The sequence below is a fragment of the Colius striatus genome, chromosome 12 (assembly GCF_028858725.1).
Source record: "Colius striatus isolate bColStr4 chromosome 12, bColStr4.1.hap1, whole genome shotgun sequence".
NCBI classification, from domain to species: domain Eukaryota; kingdom Metazoa; phylum Chordata; class Aves; order Coliiformes; family Coliidae; genus Colius; species Colius striatus.
The window spans coordinates 1,977,170-2,002,568 of record NC_084770.1 but is presented as its reverse complement, the minus strand read 5'-3'; the positions used below and the strand labels follow the sequence as shown (position 1 = coordinate 2,002,568).

Sequence of the window (25,399 nt, the reverse complement as noted above, 5' to 3'; positions counted from 1 at the left end):
TAGCCATTTATCACCACGACTTCTTATCACAGAGGTACTTGAATTTCTCTGTGGTTCAAACTATACAGCTGGTGAAATAATCTTGATCCAGGAGTCTGTGCTGGGAAGAAATGGCCAATAAGAAATGTGTCCTTCTCATACTAAATCAGATCTGAAGGAAAAATTGTTTTAATGGTTTAAACCTAGAAAATTTGGGGATTCAATAATTTCTAGAGTCTAAGAAAAAGGTAATTTCAAACAACACTATTGGCAATATCTGTGTAATTCAATACAGCTACATTAAGAGTTTTCACACCCAGAAGCTGCTAAAAGGATTTTGAGGCCCTTTTCCTATTTTGACAGTTTTTTAAGTCACAGCAACTTACAAGTTACCCAGAACAATTATTTCAATAAAGATTAAATAAGCAAAATAAATAGTAGAGAATGTGGTAAATCTGGCAAACTATATGAAACATATTTCAAAAGATGATATTATGACTTGGTAGAAGCTCACTTCCACAACAGATGGGGCCTATGAAACTCCACAGACTACTACTGAGACAAAAAGCCTTCTCATCAGTCAAAGGTGTTTTAACCACGTAACTGCTGAGTTCACGCCTTGATGAAATCAAGTGCTTTTGAACTGAAATACCCAGGACCTGATGCGACAGGTGGAGAAGCAGGTTCAGCTTTTCCAGAGGATATATCAGTTCCTTATTTAAGCAAGAGTACAGTGATGGCTGGCAAGGGAGCTCCTCATCTGGTAATAGTTTTGCACAGGTCCCTTTTCCACCCTTCCAGGTACCCAAAAAAATCACTCTGCCACGCTTGTTGCATGAGGGAAAGAAAAAGACAACAACATGGAGGTAAAGGCCATTCACACCAGTCTTCCCTGAAAATTAGTTTGACCCTAGAAAATGGGTCAGACAATATCATAACTTCCAGTCAAAAGGGAGATGAAACATTGTAAGCCTCAGCTGGTCACAGTTCAGGTTAAAGATGAATGAGGCAAGATGATCAGATTCATCTAATAGGGAATAAAACAGGTTGCAGTGAAATGTGAGCAGGATTGTCTCTGCTTAAGAGATCATTTTTTCTTCTTCCAAATTTAGATGTATCTTCTTTAAAACCCAAGTTGCTCTTTTTCTTCTATATCCAGCTACTGTTAAATGCCTGCAGATTAAGAAAATGGTTTTAACCACTTTCTCTGTGCCAGAAAATGAGACTTTTTCATTAGGATGTAGACCTTTTCAATCATTCCCATCTTTTTCTCTTCAAAAGTAATTACTGAAGTGTGTACTAGCATTGTACTTCATAAAATTAATCTATGGCTTGCTTAATGAAAAAGAGAATCACAATTACAGTGTTTGCTGAGAGAAACATCTTTTAGGAGTTTAATTCCTACCCTTGCTCTGGAAAAGAGTCAAACTCCAACAGAATTTGCATCTTGGGAAAGACTAGAGAAAGGAGACCCCCTCCTACTTGTAATCCAGGAAGAAAGTGCTAAAAGTGTCATTTAATTGCTTTTCATAATTAGTTCCTGTCTTCACAGAAAGTACCATCTATGTCATCTAAAAAAAGAATAATCCAGCAATGCATCTAACATGCAGGTGAAAACAAAGTCATTTACAGGCATAATTTGCCCACAAGTCTTAGAACAATACTGTCCAACAAAGTGTCAAACTGATGGGTTTTTCTCATCTGCTTAGTATAGAGATGTCCCTCGTGTAACAAATTTTGTATTACACAGAAAACAAAGCATAAATGAAGAGGAAATGAGACAGATCTGGCTAGTAAGACAGCAGCTATTCTGAATCATGAACACCGAGAGGTATTTATTGCTTTTCTCTTAAAAGCCTGTATCATTAAAGCATCATCGATCTGAGAGACACTTCTCACATTGCATCTTTGCAGTCACGTGACTAGGACCATTTTCCAGATCAATATGTATGTAATTAAATGACTACAGTGGAAAACAAGCAGTAATAGCTGAGAGCCTCACACAATTTATCTCCAATGAGCAGTGCCAAAAACAATTTTACAAGCTATGAATTTACTAAGTGGTACACAGGAGTGGAATGTAGCCTTTGTTCATTTTCAGCAGAGATTTGCTCACAGATACAGATCTCACAGTGCAGAACCTGCTCTTAGACTGTCATTTCAAAGGTAATTTGCCTTTGAATTATACATTTGCTTTAAAATATTCCAGTATCATGAGTTCTATCAATTAATTCAGTGAACTTATTTTAAATTATTTGAAAGCTTATATGAATTGATATTAATAAATTAGTTATTAGCTGATTTTAAGCCAGTGTGTTTTTGGTCTGCTGTTGTACTTGAAACAGAAATAGTTCAATATATTCAGGTAGTAAGTAATGAAAGAAAAAAAACCTGCTTAGTTTGAATTACCATTACTCCTGTTACCAATTCACAAGGGGAAATCTTGGCCTGAAGTCAGACCCAAACACAGCAGGGATTTCATTCACATTTTGAAACCACAGACCACTCAATATGCCCATCATTCACGGCTCCTGTACTGAGAAGTCAGCAAATTCCTGCCATTCCTTCCCACTAAATTCTGAAAACAGTAGGATGCACCTTTTGGGAAAGGGTGCCCTTAGCTCACGAGTGGCTATACAACATGATGATGTACTACCTCAGATCTTTTTTACACTTTCAGATCTGAATTGTTTTTTCTTTTCCCTTCTTTTTGTTTCTTTTTTACCTTTTTAAGGCTTCCCAACCCCAGAAGAGTTCAGGAGATGAAAAGCTTAAAAGAACTGAAAAAAAAATCTGTAGCTATTCTTACCATAACCAAAGAAACTTTGAAGTGCTAAAGGATAGGAAAAAAAACCAGTGAAGAAGAAAGAGGACACGGGATGAAAAGTGCAGACACCATTCAGCAGCAAACAGGAACAACTATGGAAAACCTCTTTGGTTTTAAAATGATAAACACAAACTGCCTTCAAGCTTCACTTCCAAGAATGTCAACAAATACTTGGATTTCTTCACAAAGAACCTGATTCTGATGCAACCATATTAATTGTCAAGCTTTTGATGTTAACTTTTTGACCTCACCTATCTTCTTGTGAAGAACTGAACTGATGAGACATTTACTGCACGCCTGGTAATCCCATTTACCTTCCACCCAAGCCAGTTCATAATTTGCATCTTATTTTCAGTTTGAATTTCATAAGCTTTCACTACAAGATAAATACACTGTAAAAACGACCTCAAGGCTCAGAAGCAAGTACAAAGTTCAGACCTGGTTTCTCTACACCATGCATGAAATTAAAATTAAAATCAAGTTATTTCCATCTTTTGGCCTTACCTTCCTATTTTTGAATGTGGTTAACAGCAAGTTTTTAACTGCATCATATAGTTATTGGGAGTGTCTTCAAACCCTTGACATTCCTATGACTTAATAACACAGGCTCCAGGGCAGTAAGTTGTATTATTTTCACATTTCATCAAAATACCAGATGTTCATTATATCAATTTCTTAATAATAAATGACTCATTGAAGAGATTCAGTTTTGTAACACAGGTCAAAGTCAGTAATCTTTCTAACAATGTGCAGTTCCTTATAAAAGGACTACTTGCAGGAAATTATATTTATCAGTATTTTTTCTTCCATGGTCAATAACATCCACTGTGTATACAGTGCTATTATTCCACCCACCACAAAACAAACCTTTGCACAAATAAGTGTCAAAAGACTTCTTTTTAAACCACTACTCACAAAGTTACATCCTTTATTAAAATATTATTAATCAGAATAAATAACACTGTTTTCTGGCTAATTTGCTTTCTGAAATCCTGTCCAACTGCAAAGCAAGCAGTTGCTGGTTCACTTCTTTTGCCAGACCATACAATAGCTACTTTATGGGGCTTTTTCCTGGTGTGAGACTAAGATCTCCTTTGGCAAAACAGAAATCTGCTAGTTTGTCCTTGAATAAGAGCACAGAACAGTAATTAAAATCAAAATGAGCATGCACCCTGCATTCAAGCAAGCTAACTCTTAACTCCTGCACTTGTTGACTCAGTTTGCACCATTCAACCACAGCATTCTTGAGAGGCTCTTATTAGAATAGGTGAGGAGATTCAAGGCTCAAGCTGGGACAGAACATGGATCCCCAAATGTCTGATTTACAAGGAAAAATTCCATTAAGACATCCTGCTTTAAGGACTAGGCAAAAAGTTCACATACAGACAAACTCCTGCTCACTCGACTGAAACAACTCCAACCCTAAACAACAAGGCTGACTGGTAGTGCTGATCCATGTTTGATGCCACACAAGAACCTTAAAATTTTGAGAGGGAAAAATAAAGATATTAGAAACATGACATGAAGGAAATTCACCTGCTTCCTTCACCAACTACTTCTAAAAACAACTTCAGCATGCCAAATCACAAACTACTGCAATGGAGAGCCCCTTGCAATCCAGACCAGTCTACAACACTGCTAAGAACTTAACAGTAATAGACTTGGATCAGTTTTGTTCTGTCAGTAACTGGTGTCCCAGAGCTGTCCCATAGAGGCAGGGCTAGCAGAGGATGCATTGCTCAAATCACTCCTGAAAAGTTGCTTAAGAATTTCCATATATCTGCTTTACCTATCAGAAAATAAGTGAAAGGGAAGGAGAGGGATGGGAGATAAAGAATGGAAATAATTTCACTCTACGCTTGCAAGTAGTCAAGTAGTTTGCTACTTCAAGTGTGCCTGAGACCTTTTTCCTCCTGAAAAGAAAGCTTCTTTTCTTCCACGGACTGGATGGCTTGGTTTGTCCTTAGCAGCTTAAAAGGCTGTTACAACCACTAATTGCTTCTGGTTAGGAAAAAAAAGAAAAGGTTTATTCCACAAGCATGGTTCTCTGCCTTTAAAATGTAGAAAGGTCAGAGTGCTTCTGGGGTTTTCTGTTTGTTTTGTATCAATAACAGAAGGCAAAAGCTGACAGCAGTGCAGATATCCAAGTCAGTTCTAACTCCATGGAGCTCCAGAAATGGAAACAGCCTGGTTGTCATAGCAGCAGAGCATGATACCTGAGCTAATTACTCAGTCTGAGAGGCAAAGCTAATTAGCCCAGATGCAGCATCATACTGACACAGTTATAATCCTTCTGGGACCTGGGCATGCATATTGCTGATTAGACATTTCAGCTTGCTTGCAACTAGCTCAGAGAACTCAGCATACTCTGCTGTGCTTGACAGGAGTGTTCAAAATCAGAAAGGAAAAAAGCAAAAATATGTTTCTACAAAGAAGAAAGCAATGGAAAAGAGCTCTCAAAGAAACCCAGAAAACTCTGAACACTGATCTGCAACTCCTCAGCACAAGAGCAGCACGCCTGTATGCACAATGCTACAGGCCAAACTGCATTTGAAATGGAAATCTCAGTAGTGTCTCTACACTTCCATCTCCAGCCAAGTGCAAATTATTTGGAAAATCAGTTTATCATTACGAAAAACTAAGTTCAAAAAGTTCCCTGTTACCTAGACATGGAAAACCCTCAATTCAGTTCCTGATGGAGAAATAAGAAGGTAAATCCAGCATCGCCTGCTTTACAGACTGTGAGTACTTTGGCAAATAAATACCTACTACCAACAAACAAACCTGTTTTTTTAAGGACCAGAAACAGCATTTATTTGTGTTTTTCCAGGAAGAAAAAAGCATTTAAACCCAAACTTTTTCATCTTTGCAAGGTGCTGATACCAGATGCTTCCTGTAAGAGCAGCAAGGCATTTTAGAAGGGTAGGAAACAAAGTAAGTGATGTTATCCATCCTTGTTAAACATTTTTCTGACACAGAAATACAAAGTAACAGCATGGAGAAGAGCACAAAGGCAAACTGTCAAAGGCAGAGATTTTTGTTGATATTCAAGAAAAAACACAGCAAGATAAAGAAAAAAATTATTTAGCAACTATTTTCACTTCTTTGTAATCAAAATCAGCAAAGGCACCAAATGTACAGATCAAATAGACAAACTACTAGAAAGGTTAAAAAGGATTTGAACTCTCATGCAAATCTAATTATTGACTTGAGATGCCATGGTAGTTCAACAGGACACATTTCTTTATACCAAATGATCCTTTAAAAACCCAGAAAGGTCAGCGAAGTCATGTTAAATCCAAGTCTCTCATCTTTTAATGGACAGTATTGTATGAAGCAGAACACATTGTACAGAAAGAAACTGATGAAATAGCTACTCAAAAGAGCTGACAAAGGACAAATGTGCTTGAATAACTGGTTCATATTTATTCAATTTGAAGTTACACAGATCTTCTAAGTTAGCCTACAAAATTAATGACAATTTTTAATATTAATAATTTACATAACATGCCTGCTTATTCACATTCCAAGACATGACTTCTCATTGCAGGAACATCTCTAAGCAAAGCTGCAGGATGCAAAGCAGAGAATAGGATAAATACATAAAAAGGAATGTTTCCTCTAAACAGAAAGGTATTTTGGTCAGGGTCAATATCACTGCTAAATAAAACAGCTGGTACCTGAATGATTTCTAACTCAAGTCAGAGAACAGGCACACACACTTCGCCAGCTTGAAACTTTTGAACCAAATATCAAGCTAGGTGTAGTTTACATATATTTAGGTATCAAAAACCAGTTAAAATGGTGGATTTTTAAACCCAGCATGACTCCCAAAGCTTCCTGAGGAACCTCCTCCCAAACTAGCTGTCTTCCTCCCTTCAAGTTAATGAACACCACATTAGATATGTTATCAATAACTACTGAGATCCTACATGGGTAAGAAGGCTGGAGAATGAGTGCTAGTTAGTGAAGCAAGTAATTAAGATAAAGGAGCCATTTTAAATCACAAGGAGCTGTTATATATCAGAAATGGAAGCAAGCAAGAATGTCAACAAAATCTTTGAAGGGAAATAAAAATGTCCCAATAGAGCACAATCTTCCCATGAAAAGAAACTTGGTCTTCCTCACAAAATACAGAACACATCCAGACTTCCACATTTCATCTCCACTAAGGACAGTTCCATCGGCTTTTACCCTAAGAAGACTATCAATAAAAAGCTCTTTTCTGATTACATATTTACCTCTCCTAGAGAACAGGCATGCTACTGGAAATTGACAAGAACAGAAGTGTTTGCCAGGGTTTTAACCCTGTTTTGCAGCTGTTACTGTACCCACTGCAAAAATTCCAGCCCAAAAATAAATCCAAACACACTATCAACTCATGGGACAAGTCATTTTGCATGCTTTTTCCTGTCATTGCTGTTTCAAAGTAGAAGGTCAAGAGAGCAAGCTCAGCAGAGAGATCTCCCTGAGGTGACAAAACACAGTATTGAAAATGGATAGAAAGTCATCATTAAAAAAGAAAAAAAAAGAAAGTAAATGACATCAGCCACTTGAAGCACTACTGCTGCACAGCCAATAACAGAGAGCTTTTCTGGGAAGCAATAGCTTCAGCAGCATATGGTTGACAGTGGGCATTCAGCCTGCATCAGTCAGTAACATGAGGTTTAAAAATTATGTGTCTTCTGAGATAGTGAAAGTGCTGCTTTCTCTAAAAAGGAGAAAGAAAAGAAGTAGAAATTAGTGAGCAGCAGGAGGACGCAGACATTTATGACATGCTTCCACCAAAAGCTTGCATCAACAGGAATAAAAACATATGGGCAAGGATCAATTTGTTTTAATGCTGCTCAAATTCTTACAAAGAAGCTTGTAGGGTTTTTTTTTTTCATATGCAGCTTTAAGAGAGTGTTAAAAAAGCAAATAGAATACCACTCCTTTCACATAAGCTGCCAAACTAGTCTGAAAAGTATTTTAGGGAATCTGTGTGAACAGTACAGACATTGACACGAGCTGATAAACTAAACCCTAAGCTTCAGCCCTTTCCCAGAAAGCTTCCAGAGCTTCAGTCTTTTCTATCATCCCCAAAATAAGTTTCTTTCCTTAAGCTATGAAAAAAAGGGTTGCTGAAGTTGCTGATGTCTCATTTCTTTTCTCTGATGCTTTTAACTGTACAGGGCATTTCACCTTATACTTAAGAAGGAAGACAAGGGACTTCTACCCTGATTATTTGATGTCTGGAAGTACATTCCCATATCAGTTACTAAATGAAGAAGAAGAATTTCTGAATTGGGGGTTATTTTGAACTCTACTTAAAGCAAACTACACAAAGCATAAGGAATTAGTAAGTAGATTGGTTCTGGGTGCTACAGAGAGTAGAGCTTTGTAGTTCTCTCTTTTCAAGGCTGAGTTAAGTGAAAAAAAAGACAACACATGAAAAATTCATTAGATAGTACAGTAGAGCAAAAGAGAGCCAGAAAACCTGACTGCTGCATGCCTGGTAATGGAGACTGTTCAAACAGGGTATAAAAGACAGGCCACTTGCTGCTGACTTGATAAAGTACCACAGAGAAAGAAATAAGACTGGTGCTTTATCCAGAAGAAATCTCTCCTGCTATTCCAAGTCAACTGAAGCCTCACTCCTTCCTCTTCAGTTGAAAAACGCATCATTTTCCTAGAAAGAAAGGAAAACCAGCCAAGTTAAGGTACAGCTACACCTACTAATTCTTGTAATAAAAAAAGGGGAAGAAACAGAAGGGGGAAGTAAGGCACGCCTACCTTGTTTAACAGATCTTTTGTCTCCGTTCGCTGCTGAGTGGAGTGTTTCTGTGAGGATTTGTACACTTTAGGATGATGAGAGTAAAGTGAGGAAAAAAAAAGGTAGGCCCTAAACAAACAGGCTTTAAATAAATTATTCTTGAACCCAGAGAACATTTCTATACAAATCATGCACATGAGGAGTACCAATCCACGTGCCTCACACATCTTTACCAGCATTTGCACTAATAACACAAAGTTCGTATGATTGTCTACACGACTCGATTCCAATGTTCTGTACCTCGACATCCTGAACACTGGATAAAGAAGTTGATTAGATCCAGAAGTGCTATGTCCCTGTCTTGTTTATATGATTCAATCCAGTCGTCCACCACAGACTGTCAAGAAAAAAAGAATAATTATCAGAGACTCTTAAAAAGTGTTTTATTAAAGGCAAATGACTTATTCTTTTCAGAACATAATCTTATAACTGAGCATTGATGTTGCATAATTATAGACATGCACAAGCTCAGAAATCTATACACCTTCTCTCAGGGTGGAGACAGAACAAATACTGTTAGAGAACAAAACTATAAGCATCATTTTCTGGTATTATAATTGTATAAACCTAAGTTGAATTTTCAATTACAGTAATTCCTCAAAATTCTACTTGTGTTTATTGATCTTCAAAGTTGTGTGGAAAAAACAAACATATATTCCCAGAAAACTAACGAATGGAAATACTTGGGGATAAAACTGAATTTATACTGCACAGTGAACATCTCACTATTTTTACAGGTTGAAGTAGTGTATCAATCATTCAGAAACACTGCAAGCAGTTCAGTAAGACAGAACACAGTGAGGAATACTTGGTAAATAAAAACAATGCACAGCGGTTGGTCTTACAGCATTGGTGAGTCAATAAGTCACCTGAACCACAGAAGATGAAGCTGAGTCAGTTTCAAACCTCACTCAGAGCAATATGTAGCCAGGAGATATTTTTATAATCACTGACACACAGGCAGTCATTATGATGAATAACAGCAAGGAGGAGGACAGAAAGCATACAGGTGTCAAAAACGTTTTTCATGTGTCATACAGTAACCTCTGGGGACAAAACACATGCCTCAGTAGCTTAATGAGAAAGGGCACTACATGAATTTTGCCAGTCAACATCAAAGAGCACTTACAGCATCAGAAATGGCAGATACACATCAGCTGAAAGAAATGCGGCAAAGCCTAAAGCTGTTGCCCTCACTGATACTTCACCCCACGGTTCTGACTACAGAACCCTATCTAAGCTGTGCAGACCCACAACTTTTACAACTTCAGATGCAGGCAAAAAGAAGCAAAGAGGAGAAAGCAAGCAAAATAAATATGGAAACGCTTAAGAACTGTTCTACTGAAGTAAGAAGGTTGCATGAGGTCTTTCATTATGCTTTGTGCTTAAGGCAGGCAAGTATGGCTCATTTTCATGTGACTGAAATATAGCATTCCAAGTTCCTCAGTCACATGAACACTGAAGGTAAGGAACTGTGTATATTTCTTGTAACCACATATTATGTTTTCCTTATAAGGAAAAAAAGAATGTTTACTGGTTCATTCATGTGGCTGCATTCACTAAGAGAAGTGTGATTATAGTACCAGAACAAACCTTGAAAATGGATTCTTTTAACTTGGAGAGTTCAGGTTTATAATTAATTTCTATAAAATTAACTTTTAAAACCCTAAATACACACAGATCACACCACCATCCCCACACACCCACCTTCCAACGATGCTGAAAAAGAATGAATAGGAAAGACACATCCCAAGCAATTCAGCCTCTTAGAAGTCTGGCATCTTTCTAAACTGGTAAATACAAGGATAGGGTCATGAAAAATCCTTAGCAAGGGTATGAGTAAAGAGAAGCAGCAAAAGAGTTGTGTAGGTACTAGACACATGCACAACTCTGAGCTGAGCCAAAACATGCCACATATAACACAGATCACTGTGCTTGCTCCTGATCCAAGACAGGGTGAGACTCAATATTATAGTATTCAGCAACCAGAATCAATCTCTAAATACTCAATTTTTCAGGAAACTTAAGTCTTTACAGGTTTTGTCTCATGTCCCATCTTATGAAGAGGTCCATCTGCTACTTAGAAATAATTAAAAAGGAAGTCTTGGCCTCTAAATAACCACTATACAAGCTGAGAAAACATGAAGAAGCAGCAGCACAAAAGCAGTTACCTAGAATGCTTCACTCATCATGAATTTAGACCTGTTCCTAGAGGTATCAAGCACTTCCATCAGCAGAATTCTCCCAGGCACATAAAAACAAATGTAGCCAAAGGTAAAAATTATTTACTAACCCAAATATTGACACAGCTCAATAACCAGACTGCTGGCGTACTACCAGCTTTAAAGATTTGTTTGAACAGCTATTTGTTGCCACAGATATCAGAACAAGACACAATTGCCAGCAGCTATTCTTTTCAACAAAGAAAACAGCAGTTGTGCTGGGTCAGACCACAGGTTTACCTGCCCAACGGGGTTTATACACCTAGTGAAAAGCATAGAAAGCAATATGAATAGGGCAAGAATATACTGGTACTCTCCCAGAGCCTGAAGACTTCTTCCCTCGTGTAACCAGAAAGTTTACCCACACCATCTTGCAGCAATGTGTCTCAAGGGTTAACTATTCATTGTAAAAAAATCCCCAATAACAGTTCTGTTTCAAATTTGTCAATTGCTTGATCTACTTGATGTGATCTAATTCTTATGAAAGAAAGTTGTGGTGGTTTAGGCCCATCAGGGAACAAAAAGACCATGATTAGCCTCAAGTACCAAAGAGGCTGAGAATTGCCAAAGGGCAGGGAGAGCTTAATTGCTGCTGAAGGTCCAGGACACAACAGAGCAGGTTACTGGGCTTGGGGAAGGAAATAGAAAATAATGTAATGCAACATCAACTAAAACATACCCCTAAAACCCCAAAACATAACCAAAGTAAAACAACACAGAGTAATACATCAATGAAGAGGCTGACCAGCCCTTTAAGAACACCTTCTTGCCACCCCTCCCCTCTTCCCGGGCTCAGAGCCCTGATCCTGGGGTTTTTACCTCTTCTCCCCCTGACCGGTTCGGGGGTGGGGCAGGGAGCGGGGGTTTCAGTCAGTCTATTTCCAATGGCTTCTGCTTCTGTCTCTCCTCAGGGCAGGTGGGCTCCACACCCGTCCTCCCTGAACGTCCTTGGGGTCCCTCACACACACACAGCCCTGCCCGGGCTGCTCCCACACGCATTTACCCCACAGGCTGCAGCTCCTCTCTGCCTCTCGTGTGGGGCTGCTCTGGGCCCGCAGGCTCCAGCACGGCCTGTGCCATGGCCGCCTCGCCACACAGTCCCTCACCCGTCCGGGCTCACTCACGGAGCTGCTGGTGGCTCTCAGCCCTGCCATGGGTCTCCATAGGCTGCAGGGGCACAGCTGCATTCTCGCCATGGCTTGCAGAGGGGTCTCTGGTCTGTTGCTTCTCCTTCCCTCCTCCTTCTCCGGCTGAGGGGTCCGCCATCTTGTGCCACTCCAACACCTCCCGCCAGCACTTCACATTGCCGTCCCTAAACAGTGCTGGCAGAGGCGCCAGACTGGCCCAGCCGGGCCGCAGGTGGGTCTGAACCCAGCAGCCCAGGGAGAGTCCACAACTCTTTACCAGGTCTTCACTGCAGCCCCCTCCCCCCGTTACCAAGCAAAAGCTGCTCCTTGCCAAACCAGGACAACAGCAGAACAATCCTCAAGCCCCTATTGATATTTTCCATGCTTCTCTCTGACAGAACAGTCTCACTCTGTGCCATGTGGCTTGCAGAGAAACACTTACACATATTTATCTTCGCTTGCTCTTGTCACACTTCAGTTTCTGAAGTTTACTACCCTGTCCCTAGAGGCTGGGAAGTCTCAGATGCTTTTCCTGAGCGGTAGTAACAAGTCTGCAATACTTATGCACTGTCCACAGCCTCATTTCACACAATACACCCTGCAGAAGCAAGGTTGGCCTGAGAGGTTCCCTTCCATATTCAGTTCCTTGCCACAACATGCTGCCCCTTCAGCTCTACTGCTGCAACTGCTTCTGGACTAGGCTATCGATACTGCCAGTGAAGCCATATGGACTAAAGAAGGGGTGAGTGGAAAGGAGAGGCTTGGGAGAGTATCTTTCCATTTTGTTTTTGCTTCTTCTAATTAATTATTTAATTGATTTTTGCAGTACTATCTCAATACCACAGCATCAGTGCAGCTCATCTCCCTTCTAATATTTTTTGCCTCTTCGTGCAAAAAGAACTGAGTAACATGCAACATCCCTGGGTGCTAAGGGCCCACTCTGCCCTATCTAGTGCAGCATTTGCACTTTCAATCCAGCATCCTAATGTAATTCATGACTAGCAGCTGATCTCAAGACTCAGGTAACAGACTCAAGGCAATGCAGAGACTTTAGTGGCAGCAGTAAAGAAAACAGCAAAATCAGAGAGAAGGTTGTGAGGAGGGAGAGCAGTCAAAGACTGTCTTCTGTGCCATCTGGACCCTGCAAGGGGCTAACAAAACTTTCACTAAAAGATTCAATGCTTGGATAGGATTCATTTTACCTAACTTTACAGACATGGCCTGTGTAGTCACACGAGCTACTCACTCCCTGTACACTCAGCATAGCGTGTATGTGTGTGCACACAGTATACAGTCAGCACAATTCATCTGTCTAGGGCACATATGCACAGTGAGATGAGATAGCTCCTGCTTAAAAATGCTCATTATTATACCAAGTACATCTCCACTGACTCCCTGAGGACCTTGGGGTGACAAGTCCCATACAAGCACCTGACCTCCTGGCGTCAGTCAGACAAATGGTATTCCATAATCCCTAAAAATGAGAAGAGTATTTTTCAGTGTCTCAAAATGCAACCACCACCCACAGATCTACATCATTAAACCCCTCACACACATTTGGCATGCTTGTTAGTAAATTTTTTTAGAAATTACAGTTTAAGGCAACAGGAGATAATGAAGCCAAACTACATATGCTACAACAGTTGGAACTTAAACTGTTGACTTTTGATGTAACAGAAAAGAGCTATAAAAACTGAAAACACTAGGATGAAAAAATAAGAGAGATATGCATCAGACCTTAAACAGAGGCAAATATCAACTGAACCAAGAAAAAAAAGTAATCCAAATACCAGGGAAAAGGTTGAATGTAAGTGAAAAAGAAATCAAATGACAGGCATTAGTATAACAAACGGTGCGACAAGCAATCATTGCCAGAACTGGAATTATCTTGCATAAACATGCATAGAGAGAAAGATTCCTATTAAAACAAGGATTTCTAACTGACAGTCCACAGGTTACAGCAAACCTCTGAGGATGATTTTATCTTGTTAACAGTCTCCACAGTCACTTTGTTCTCAAGAGCTTCTCAGACATAAGCAATGAGCAAATCCAAGGCAACAACCTACATTTGGTCACCATCTCGCCCAGAGATATCCTGCCCTTGCTCCCTCCCTGTCATCTGTCCCAAAACACAGAATTGGTACTGCAGTGAAGGCCCCTGCAGTGGACCACTCTGCTCTCTGGAAACGAGGTAGCTACAAGTGGGCTCCATTCACCAGAAGAATTCATCCCCACAATGGTCTTATTGCCTGTTTCTAAAAAATGATTTAAGAAAACTGCATGAGTTGTTAGTGGCACTCATCTGCTTCCAGATGCTTTTGCCTTCAGCTGCAGCAGAAAGCATGGATTTACCACATGGAAATGTGCAATTGCATGCTGTGCATGAAATACATGACAAATTCAACATTCCTGGGAGGCACAAGATCTACAGCACATGTGCTGCAGCACACTGCCCAGCTGCAGGAAGTCCATGCTTTTGGGATTCACCACATATAATGCACGTGCACAAGGAAAAGGCTCCCTTGACAACAATGTTATGAAGTACAACAAGTGAGAAAATGCATAATATACTCTCTAGCTTCTCATCTTCATTACTAGACTGGAGTGAAGCAAGGAGTACTGCAACTAAATTTTAAGCCAATTAAAAAATTATCTAGCTCAGCTGCACAAATAACACCTCAAGATTATTCCAGTAACATCCACATAACTCCCTTTCAGTCCTTGCTGTCTGAACATGGCTACACACACATATACACATATACATACACACATATAGTCATACTGAAGCACCACACCTCTGGGGCAGTCAGTGTAACAAGTCCATACAGGTACATGTTACAAATCTGACACTTATTTCTTTTTAAATCTGAAAATGCTTCTTCCTCATGAGAAATGAGTGAAAAATCAAGGTCTCCTGCAAATGGCAAACAATGTACAGTGAAAATAGAGTACAGTACAATGATTTTAAAAATACACAGCTTTATTTTAACAGCTTTCAAGAGAATCTCACTGAAATGAACTCTCCAGTGAATTTGTTTTAAGAACCAACACACAACATAATTTGAAGAATAAGCGAAACAGGCAACTCTTCAGAAATAAGCAGCTTGAAGTCAAGTAAGTAGCAGAACAGATCCATAGTCTGAGTAAACAACTTAAAATCAATCATGGAGACTTGCAGATATATTGACCTTCACATCTCAAAGTCTGCTGAAAGATAAATAGGAACATTTTATAGCACTGAAGAGAAACAGCAACTCGATTGCCAGTAAAAGCAAAAGTCTGATGCAATGAATAAAATAATGAAACTAGTTATCTTATTACCTCCTGGAGGCTTTACAGCTACAAATCCATTACGTATTCCTTCAGTGCAAGCCCATTACTACATTTAGGAGCATTAAGTGCTGGAGGAACCAGAGGGACTAAACTGCAGATGACACCTCAACAGCTTGTGTAAATTAGCACAGTCCCACTAAATATTAATGCAAGTTGATTTCAAAACAAGCCATTTCAAAACTTAAATTAAGTACCAATCTGGCAGCAGTGCTACTAAAACAAAGTAAAAGGAAATGACACTATATAGAAATGCATGTTCCAGAGTAAGATCTGAGTCAACTGTAAACCAAGGCAAATCGAGCATAATGAGCATGCAAATGATTTGCCATTTCATACATGGACATGTTTCATTTAGTCAATGTGACAGAAGAAAAAAAATTACTCTAGAATGGATGTGCAGTGTGTTTACATTAAAGGTAGGAGGGAAAAGGGGGGGAAAACAGAAATCAAAGTTTATACTAACATATTCTGCCAAAAAACCCAAGTTACTCAAATGAAACGTGAAGCTCACTAAAACAAAAAAGGAATACACAGTGGAATTACAGATTTCAATTATCTGTATAAAGAACAGCCTGAAAAGAAGATAAAAGCTAGGAAATAGGCTTGAACAGACAGTGAGAAGAACTCAGAGCACTCTGAAAACAAGAACACAAAGAAAAGCATGTAGTGGAAGACTGCTAATGCTCTGTGTAAGAAGGGTTTTAAGTGAATATGAAGGGTTTTTTAAAAGAATAGAAGTAATTTAAGGTTAAATTTTGTGACGACTGAAGCAATTACACAATTATTGGGGAGAAGGTAACACGTGAAACTGTGCAATTTGAGATTGTGCACTAGACTTCAAGATGACTGGTTGCATTCCAAACTGCAGGCAGTAAATCTAATATACACCCACGGAACAATCTAATACAGGGTTAAGAGAAAAGAACTGTAGATAGAGAAGCTGCAATTTATTATTTTTCATCTCAAGATGGTCATCTTAAATGATGCAAAAGTTCACACTTTGCTAACACCTACCAAGCCCTTTGTGAAAAGCCAAATGTTTCTTTTTAAAAACATCTCACTGTAACAGTACTTGCTTTCTGTTTTTTCATCATAAGCAAAGACAGGAAAATCTGCTATATACAGGGTCTCTGTCCCCTCATCCAGGTCGCTGATGAAGATGTTGAACCAGACTGGCCCCAGAACCCATCCCTGTGGAGCCTCACTGGCCACAGGCCTCCAACTCGACTCTGTGCCATTGATCACCATCCTCTGGGCTCTGTCATTCAGCAGCTCTCCATCCACCTCACTGTCCACTCATCCCAGCCACACTGCCTGAGCTTTCTGATGAGGATGTTATGGAGACAGTGTCAAAAGCCTTGCTGAAGGCAAGGTAGATGACATCCACCACTCTCCACTCATCTACCCAGCTATTTATACCCTCATAAAAGGCCATCAGGTTGGTCAAGCAGGATTTCCCTTTGGTGAATCTGCACTGAGTCTCCCTGATAATCATCTTTTCCTTCATGTGTTTTAAGATGGCATCCAGGATGCACTGTTCCATCACCTTCCCAGGGATGGAGGTGAGGCTGACCAGCCTCTAGTTTCCCAGGTCCTCCTTCTTGCCTTTTCTGAAGACTGGAACGACATTGTCCTTTCTCCAGTCCTCAGGCACCTCGCCTGTCCTCCATGATAGCTCAAAAACAACGGAGGATGGCTTAGCAATAACATCAGCCAGCTCCCTCAGCACTCGTGTGGATCCCACAGCTACATTTCCTACTATGGTACAGAACTTCTGTAGGTGCTTATCTCTCACCATTGATAAGCTACACAATTTCCAAGGAGCTGTGTCTAAGCTGGGCCAGTTGTGGGTATAAATGGTTGCAAGATGCTACAAAGCATCAAAACTACTCATACACATAAAATAAGAGAATGAAAATAATCCTTCGAGAAATGCAGAAATGAAATCAGTTGAGAGATTCATCCACTTATTGAAAACACAATTCAAGTTCCTTTGCTAGCATAACATGTAAAAAATTCACAGATCACCCCAGACACTTCCACAAATGATGACTTTCTAGAGAGCAAAAGACTTGTCTGGCTTTAAGTATGATGGGTATTTTCAGGCATAAGTACTTTCACACATTGCACTACTGGCATATGTGTTGATATTAACAGCAAAATAATCCTACATCTTGTTACATCACAAGGGAAAAGTGTTGTGTGATCACTACAGAAAAATTCATTTGGTGTCAAGGGATACCCTTCTAATTAATTAATGCTTCATCTGATGGATAAATTGGTCCTAGCATAATAAACAGCAAAAAAAATTGTACCTAGTTTTGATTTTGTTTTTCTTTTAATTTAGTACCATATAACCAAAAGCAAAGCAAGTCTGAGGTGCAAAAGAAATCTGTCTAGTAACATGAAAAGGAAATAGTCATTTACATGTTGATAATAGTTATTTTACCCTGTAAACTAGAAAACACACACTTAAAACTCTTCAGGAGTTTGACAGATTTGGGAAACTCAAAGTTACTATCTCCCAAGTCAGAGAAAACAGCATGGTTAAACAAAACAAAGGACAATTCAACTAAAACATGTCTTGAAACAAAAAACATAGATAATACTTAATATCATGTCTGTATATTGTTCATTTTCCAAGATCTTCACTCCCACAAATGAACCTGAGGCAGATGCAGAGACACTATCCAGTAAAGAGACAAACTCAGGGAAGAGAGGACCACTAAAGCCACTGAGAACACAGACATCACATTTATCCTGAGCTGCAAAAAGTAGGGAGAGAAGGAGAAGAGGTAGAGAGAACTCAAAAAATACATTTTTGCCTCCTAGTCTCTCTCAACTGCCAAAGTCAGAGACAAGATATTGGGGCTTTGGTACAATCCAGTTACAGCTGCTCTGATGTCTTTAAGCTCAACTATACATGTAAAGACTGTATCTAATTCCCCCTAAATAAGGCTGATATTCTAACCAAGAAGTAGTCTGAGCTGCTGCCAAACATGGGCTGAATGAGGGAGCTGATGCAGATGAGAAAAACTCACTGAAGTGTCAGGTTCTCATTAAATCTATTTCTTAGTGTCACTATAAAACACACAAGAAAAGTGTAAAGAACATCAGCTGCAGGTAAGGAAGAAGGTGGGAGCAACCTGGTCAACAGCAGCCTCAGTTTATGCAAGATTAAAGCAAGCATATAACAATTCTCTCTGACCAGAACCACTGGAAGGACTACAGAACACTGGCATCAGCTATATTGCATCATGATGATGTGATGAACATAACTATGAGATAAAAGTCCAGGCAGCTCAATCCATGCAGAATGCGTTAAGAACCAGCTGATCATGCTGAGCAGTCTCTGGGGATTGCTCTACCATCAAGCCCCTTCCCTGGGGGAAGCCAGCCCAAGGAAGAGCCTCGTTCTCTGGGGGAGAGACATCAGATGCCTTCTCCAAGGCCTCCTGCTCCACATCCACTAGCCCAGCTTCCTACCATGGCTGCAATGGCCGTGGTACCCATGATCACCAGCACAGCGAAGCAGCTACTGCAGCAAGAGCGGAGGGTGAAACATGAACTTCAAAGATTTGGCTCTGCCTCTACAGTTCCAAGGTCACTCCCCTCTGCCCCCTAGTTTCTAATGAACTGAAATTAGTATTATTACAGAAGAATTCGGGTTGTAAAAGAAGCTGTTGGCTTAATACAGGAATGGGAGTAATGTCATGGCCTGAGCTATGCAGGGAGGTGGTATACAGGCCATAATGGTCTAGTTCTGATGAGTAACATTATCTAGCCTGTGTCATAGTAAGATTCTCAAAGAGACATCAGCTCTTTGGAAGAACAGACTGTATTGCATTTCTTGTACAGATCATCAAATCTTGAAGTGATGGAAGACGACACTGGAGGTACTAGGAAATTCCAACAGAAAATAATTTCAGGTGTAGATGTAGATGGCTCAATATCATCCAAACCTGACATAATAAAAGGAACTGGCAACCACACGAGTAAGATGGTAGCACTAAAGAACAAAAAGAGAGCACTGCTGAAAGTGGTGTTTCCTTCAGCTATTCCATATTAGTTCCAAAAGATCAGACATATAATTACAGGGATGCATATCCTTTATTTTTGCATGTACTCCTTTAACCCCAGTCAGCAATAGACAGGTGGATAAACACCAAAAATCAGCATGGAATTCAAAACAATATTAACAATACTCTTAACATTTCAGAAATATTTTAAGTTAATACAAAACATTTTTGATCCTTTCAGATAAGTAACTGAAGGGGAAAAAAGGTCTCATGATGTTCCTGCTCTGACACTCAAACTTCCCAGCCAGTGTAGCACTGTGAACAATCGCCACAGGCTTGCCAACATGAGCCCAGTGGGTGCAAATGTGACATAAAACAAACCAGAGGAACTGAAATGTAAGAAACAAGAAAGACTTCTCATGACAGAGTAAGCAATGCTAAAACAACAGCTTTGCTTTAACAGGGAGGAAACCTTAAAGAACCCCAATTCCTCTGTGCCAAAGTGTGCAGGGAAGAACAGAGAGGAAGCACATACACTCCTGATGTCTGGAGAGATGAAGAACTGGTGGCACAAGGAAAAATTCCATTTCAATATACCAGAAAGCTCTTGGGGATACATACCCAAAAATGCACTTTGGCATATAATAGAAACATTTACTCTGAAACATGTCTAACCAACACGAAAGTTTACTTAGTACCAATTGAGGATAAGCAGAAAGGTCAAATATTATCTTCAAAATCAGAAGCTAACCCTGCAGTGAAGTGCTAACATCAATTAAGTGTGAGGCACAGATCTGCTCGTGTTTTGGTATCAAATATCTCTTAAGATTACTGATGATTCTCTCCGATGTTCTAGGGGAGGCACAAATCCCCTTTGTACCCAGAAAAGCACAACACTTCTATGGGTTGATAAACACAGAAGTAAAAACTTCATTACAGCTAACTGCTCATAATTAACCTCTGAGAAATTTTTGTTTAGGCCTCAGTCTGAAATCTGAGATACCACACTCCTTATTTCACTGCTGGCTTAATGCCAGGTTCGGAAGGCAATGCTCAAGTGCCTACCAATGAGCCTCTGTACTGGGGGAAAATGAAGTGGATATAACTGTGTCCACAAAATCATTCAAGGAAAAAAGAAATTAATGAGACAAATGACAAAAAGCAGAAGAGTATCATGTTTACCAAGGGAAAAAAACCCTTAAACATAGAGCTTAGAAAAGCCCTGTGAACAGTCTGAATGGCCTAAAAATGTACCCATGGAAAGCATGACCAGCAGGTCACACCACACTTCATACACAGAGCTGCTGAGAGAAACCTGTGAATCAACTAACTGCACAAAAGGTTACAGAGTCAATTAAAACCTGGTGATAACAATCTGATACCAACTTACTGCTCATATCAAATTGATTTATAGAGTTCAAATGAGACAACATGGACACAGTTAGCACATCAAAATGGAAGCAAAGATCCACATGCAAATTGCTGCTCTGAAGTTATGCATGCTTCAAAACCAAAACATGTACCTAATTTTGTTCCTTGGAAGAACCAAACAGCAATAAGCCTCAGGAGAAGCAGTAAATGTATCTTGATATGAGAACAGAAAGAAACGACAAACTTGAAAGAAGTGAGAATTGCATTCAGCTACAGACTTCCAGGAGCTGGCAGCACAAACTCCCAAAAAAATAAAATCGAACCACCAAAATAAATCCTGAGAGCAAACAGCAGGAGCAGCTAGATCAGAAATGAAAGCACACAGTTCACATGAAAGCTCACAATACATTAATTGATTCTTTTCTGGTTCTCATTGCTGGAAGCAAACTTAAAGAGTGCTACAGAAAAATGTTGGTTCGTATTACAAGGGAAAAAATCTTGAAAAATAATTAGTTCTGACAAACACAAATACATGGCACGTCTGAAAGGTTGCAATACTGACCAAACTGCTGAAATCGGTCACAAAAACCTTGCATTGAAACCGTGAAAACCAAAATCACCAAGCACTCCTACTTTTTACACCAAAATCCCTAAGCTAGTAAGGAAAAATAATGATATAAAGATGTTAATAAGCTTGATTTATAGAATCTTGGTTTCACATGAGATTATTGTCTGGAAGTCCAATTAAGACATCTTAAATCTCATTTTATTTGTATCTCCTTTCCCACTCCAGGGTTTGCTTGGGGGTTTTTTTTTGGAATACTTTTACTAATAGTAATCAAAGGCGGACAATCGACAGCCACTCTTGAAACGACGGCTCAAGTGGTTTATGTCTGTTTGCATCCCAAACCTTGAAAGAAATTTGCCTGTTCCTTTACTACTTATCATTTCTCCACCACTTCAAATGTGCTGTCTACTGCTTTCTCATATGTGTAAGGCCAGGCACACATTAAGCATGTGCACGCACACGTATAGACACACAGTACACAGACACACCCCCATCTACCTATGCATATATAAATAGTAAACTTCTGAAAACAATTCCTTTGTACTTGAATTACAAAACTTTAATATAAACAGGCAATTCCTCTTCAGAATTCCATCTGCAGAAGACTTGACAGTAATGAAAGTGTAGATGAAGGTGTGTGTCAATTCCACACATGCACAGAGTCATCAAATATCAAAGCACCCATTCCTCTCCACTTGGCTCCTGCAAATATCAGTAACTCTATAGACAAACATATGACATAAAGCATATTGTGTTTTCTGTACCACAGTAAAACCAGAAAATAGACTCCAGATGTTTCCTCATATCCTGCCAAAAACTGAATTTGAAAAAGTGTTGAAAACCAAGCAAAGTTGGAAGCCTGACTTAAAACATGTAGGAAGAGGAGGCATGAGGAATCTGTAGCTTTGTTAGGAGTACATTTGTTCTGTCTTCACCTCCTAGATAAGAAGGGTCAATTCCAAATAACTGTAAATACAGTAATCATGAAGAATAAAACCTCTTATTTCCTTCCTGTTGATTACTTCTTTAAAATTACAAATCTCAAACCTTCCACAGATTTCAGACCAAGATTAAATTTTCCACAGCTTTCACTTATTTGGATGACCACATTCCTTTGGGAGATAATTAAGCCTAGCTTTTAGCTACATTAGAAGCAATACTGAAAGAGAGACTTGTCCCTAATTTTCCTAATTTGTAATCGTCTCATGTTAGTTAGGCACCATAATGTCAAAACAAACTGGTATTGCATGAGTCCCCTCTTGATGGAATGAAAAGTGAATGAGGTTTGCTTAAACAATCCTTCAGTAAGAACAAATGTTCTGCACTACACTGGATGAACAATGGTTTGGGCCCAGTGTTCCTCCTTTGAGTGCCAAAACAGTAGTTGAAGCACAGTAGCTCACTGAAAGCATACAAGTAGTGTCAAAACCAATTATCTCTAGAGGTTCATGAGATAGGACTCATGTGGCCCAACAGATCCTGTAAGACCTGTGAAACAGATCAAGATATGAAGTAGTAAGAGACACTTCCCAAGGCAATTCGCTACAACTACCTGAGGTATTTGATTTGTAATGAAAAATTTGCCTTCAGGATGTGTCCATCTTTGTCCCTCAGTCACAGAGGAAATCTAGGCAACCAGTTTATCCTTCCTCTGCTGCTCTGGTGGGGACAGCAAGAAAAACACAAGCTGCCATGCAAGGCACTCAAAACTGCTTGTACCAGCATGTATTTTTGAAAACAGAAGCAAAGGAAAGAGCCTTGGATCCATAACTAATACCATGTGCTTTTTCCCCATTTAAAACTTAATGTGGGATATTTTTTAATGGACTGCTTAATACCAACAAGTATCTTCAATTTGAAAGTCATGAACAAAATAATGGAGAATTTGAAACATGGGACTTCCTGAGCTGTCTCTTGTATTTCAGAAGTGTGTATGACAGCCTTCAGCTCAATCAAAGCACATTCTGTCCCTTACTTTATCCTACACAGACAACCCATTGGACCAGTACAGGTTAGGAAAAACCACTATTGTTCACTGAAGTGTAGCTTAGAGTGAACTCCTGCAGCCAGGACATATTGAATCATGAAGGAGTAACACAATTAGTTGTTTTACCTGCATGGCACTCTTTCCCAGCTTCACCACCTCAAAGAGAGTGACAGGGTCCCCTTCTCCATTCTGCTGAGGGTGGCCATTGGCTCTTCCACGGCTTGCTCCTCGAGCTCCAGATTCAGAGCGACCCTTGTCTGCTGGAGACTTCCGAGGTTTCTTAGTGGCAGACTGGGCAAAGAAAACCAGCACAAGGAAAATCTATTATAGCTACACCTGAAATGACTCAATGTACCTTTATAAATTACACAGGAACATTACACACTGGGTACACACTGATAAATGTATATACACATAAGTATCACAGAATAAGCCAGGCTGGAAGGGATCTCAAGAGGTCTCCAAGCCTGACCTCCTCCTCAGAGTAGGATCTGCTATGAAATTCAACCAGCTTTAGCCAGTCAAGTACATATATTTTTATTTATCATTGCTAAGGAACAACTTAAAAGTCACTGTCATGTCAAAGTAAATAATGGCAAATTTCCAACACTGGAGCACGAGTTCACACCGACACCTGTATTAGTCATATTCAACAAATCAAGAGTCAACAACACGGCTAAAACTAGTTAAGCAGGAGCAAACTGAAGGCAGGACAGCAAAAGTGTCTCAAGTTGTCACACAAAATAAACTTTTGGAATAAGTAATGATCTTTGAAAGATAATAATTTATTAAGATACACTCATGTTAACATTAATTTTCTGCATTTCTGTTTATACATTTCTTTAACAAGAAACTGTGTATATAAAGAGTCAGCTCTTCAACTCAGCTCAAATTAAGTCACTGACTTTATACAATCAGACTGAGCATATCATGATAATAGCCCCTTGCTTCAACCTGTGATGAGTTAAAACACTTTCTCTGTGAATATAAACAATGTAAGTTTTGTCTAGATTCTTCAAGCTTACAGTCAGGTAGTATAGATCCCACTTGTAAGAAGCCACCTAGTGAACAGTTTGCTCTGAATTTAAATGACCTTATGCAGAAAAACCCCAAAATCCATGACATTTGTGGGAAAACACCATAAGCCTCCTGCTATGACATTACTTCCATATTCTAGTCTTTTTCCCCACTGTAAGAGAGACAATGAAAAAGCTGCTGTTTTCCACAGAACAATGAAGCTATTTTGAGGCGTCATGTTAAAGAAAACCAGACATAAGCAACTTAAAGATTAAATTTAAGACAATATCTTCATGGGACCATTTGCTAGAGTATACTGGAAACCAGTTTCTATTAAAGCTTTTAGTAAAGAACACGAAGTCAACATTTTTGGTTGCATCTTCCAAGCGCAGATACATTAAGAATTGTCCTGCAGATGTAAGGGATCTATTTGCTGGAAGACAGCTGGTAGGAGACAGACCTGCAGCTTTCCCCTTGCTTTAGAAGGGATCACTGCTGGTGGGGCCAGAGAGCTAAAGAAAAAGGCAAAGTAAAGCACAATTGCAACTGCAGTTGCTTCTTGCAAATCCTCAGTAAGGACTTGCATATAAAAGCAAGCTGGAAAGCTTAAAATAATGGTAGAGTCTCTGTTACAAGATTTTGGAAAACATCTGCATTTATCATCAAAAGAATACACATTGTCTTCCACTGACTTTTTAAACATATGCAAAGCTGTCTTTATCAGCAAGAAAGACATCAATATGTGAAATGTTTGAGCTCTACCGAGCTCCAAAGAGACACATGATCGCTATTTAATGAAGTGGCAAGAATCAGAAGTAAACCTACTCTTTTAGATATACAGTCCATGTGCTTATTCAATCTGGGAGGCAATAAGCTATAAGCACCTCAACCAGCTACAACTACTGCTCAATGAAAGCAGGAATGCAAGGTAATGCCAGTCCCCTCTAAACTCAGTTTTTCTCAATATAGAATTCCAAGGGAGACATTAAACACTACAAGGATGAAGAGAAAGCCAGCAGGAGATACACGTGAAATGCACACATCCAAAAATATTTTGTTATTGGAAAGCAATGAGAAAAGCCACCTACTCTGGCTTTACAATGGACCAGCATACACATGCTCACAATGAGGCAT

The 25,399-nt window shown here is 39.5% G+C and overlaps 1 protein-coding gene across 4 annotated transcripts in view; it reads right to left on the bottom strand.

Moving 5' to 3' along the window:
- The window catches only part of STAG1 (STAG1 cohesin complex component), a 164,062-nt gene that overhangs the window by 90,511 nt on the left and 48,152 nt on the right, over positions 1–25,399 (bottom strand). For all 4 annotated transcript variants that reach the window (XM_062005897.1, XM_062005894.1, XM_062005898.1 and 1 more), the window contains exons 4-5: positions 23,375–23,539; positions 8,862–8,958 (exon numbers count right to left, since the gene is read on the bottom strand). In XM_062005897.1, the coding sequence (XP_061861881.1) occupies positions 8,862–8,958; positions 23,375–23,539 (262 nt within the window). The remainder of the gene's footprint in view (positions 1–8,861; positions 8,959–23,374; positions 23,540–25,399) is intronic.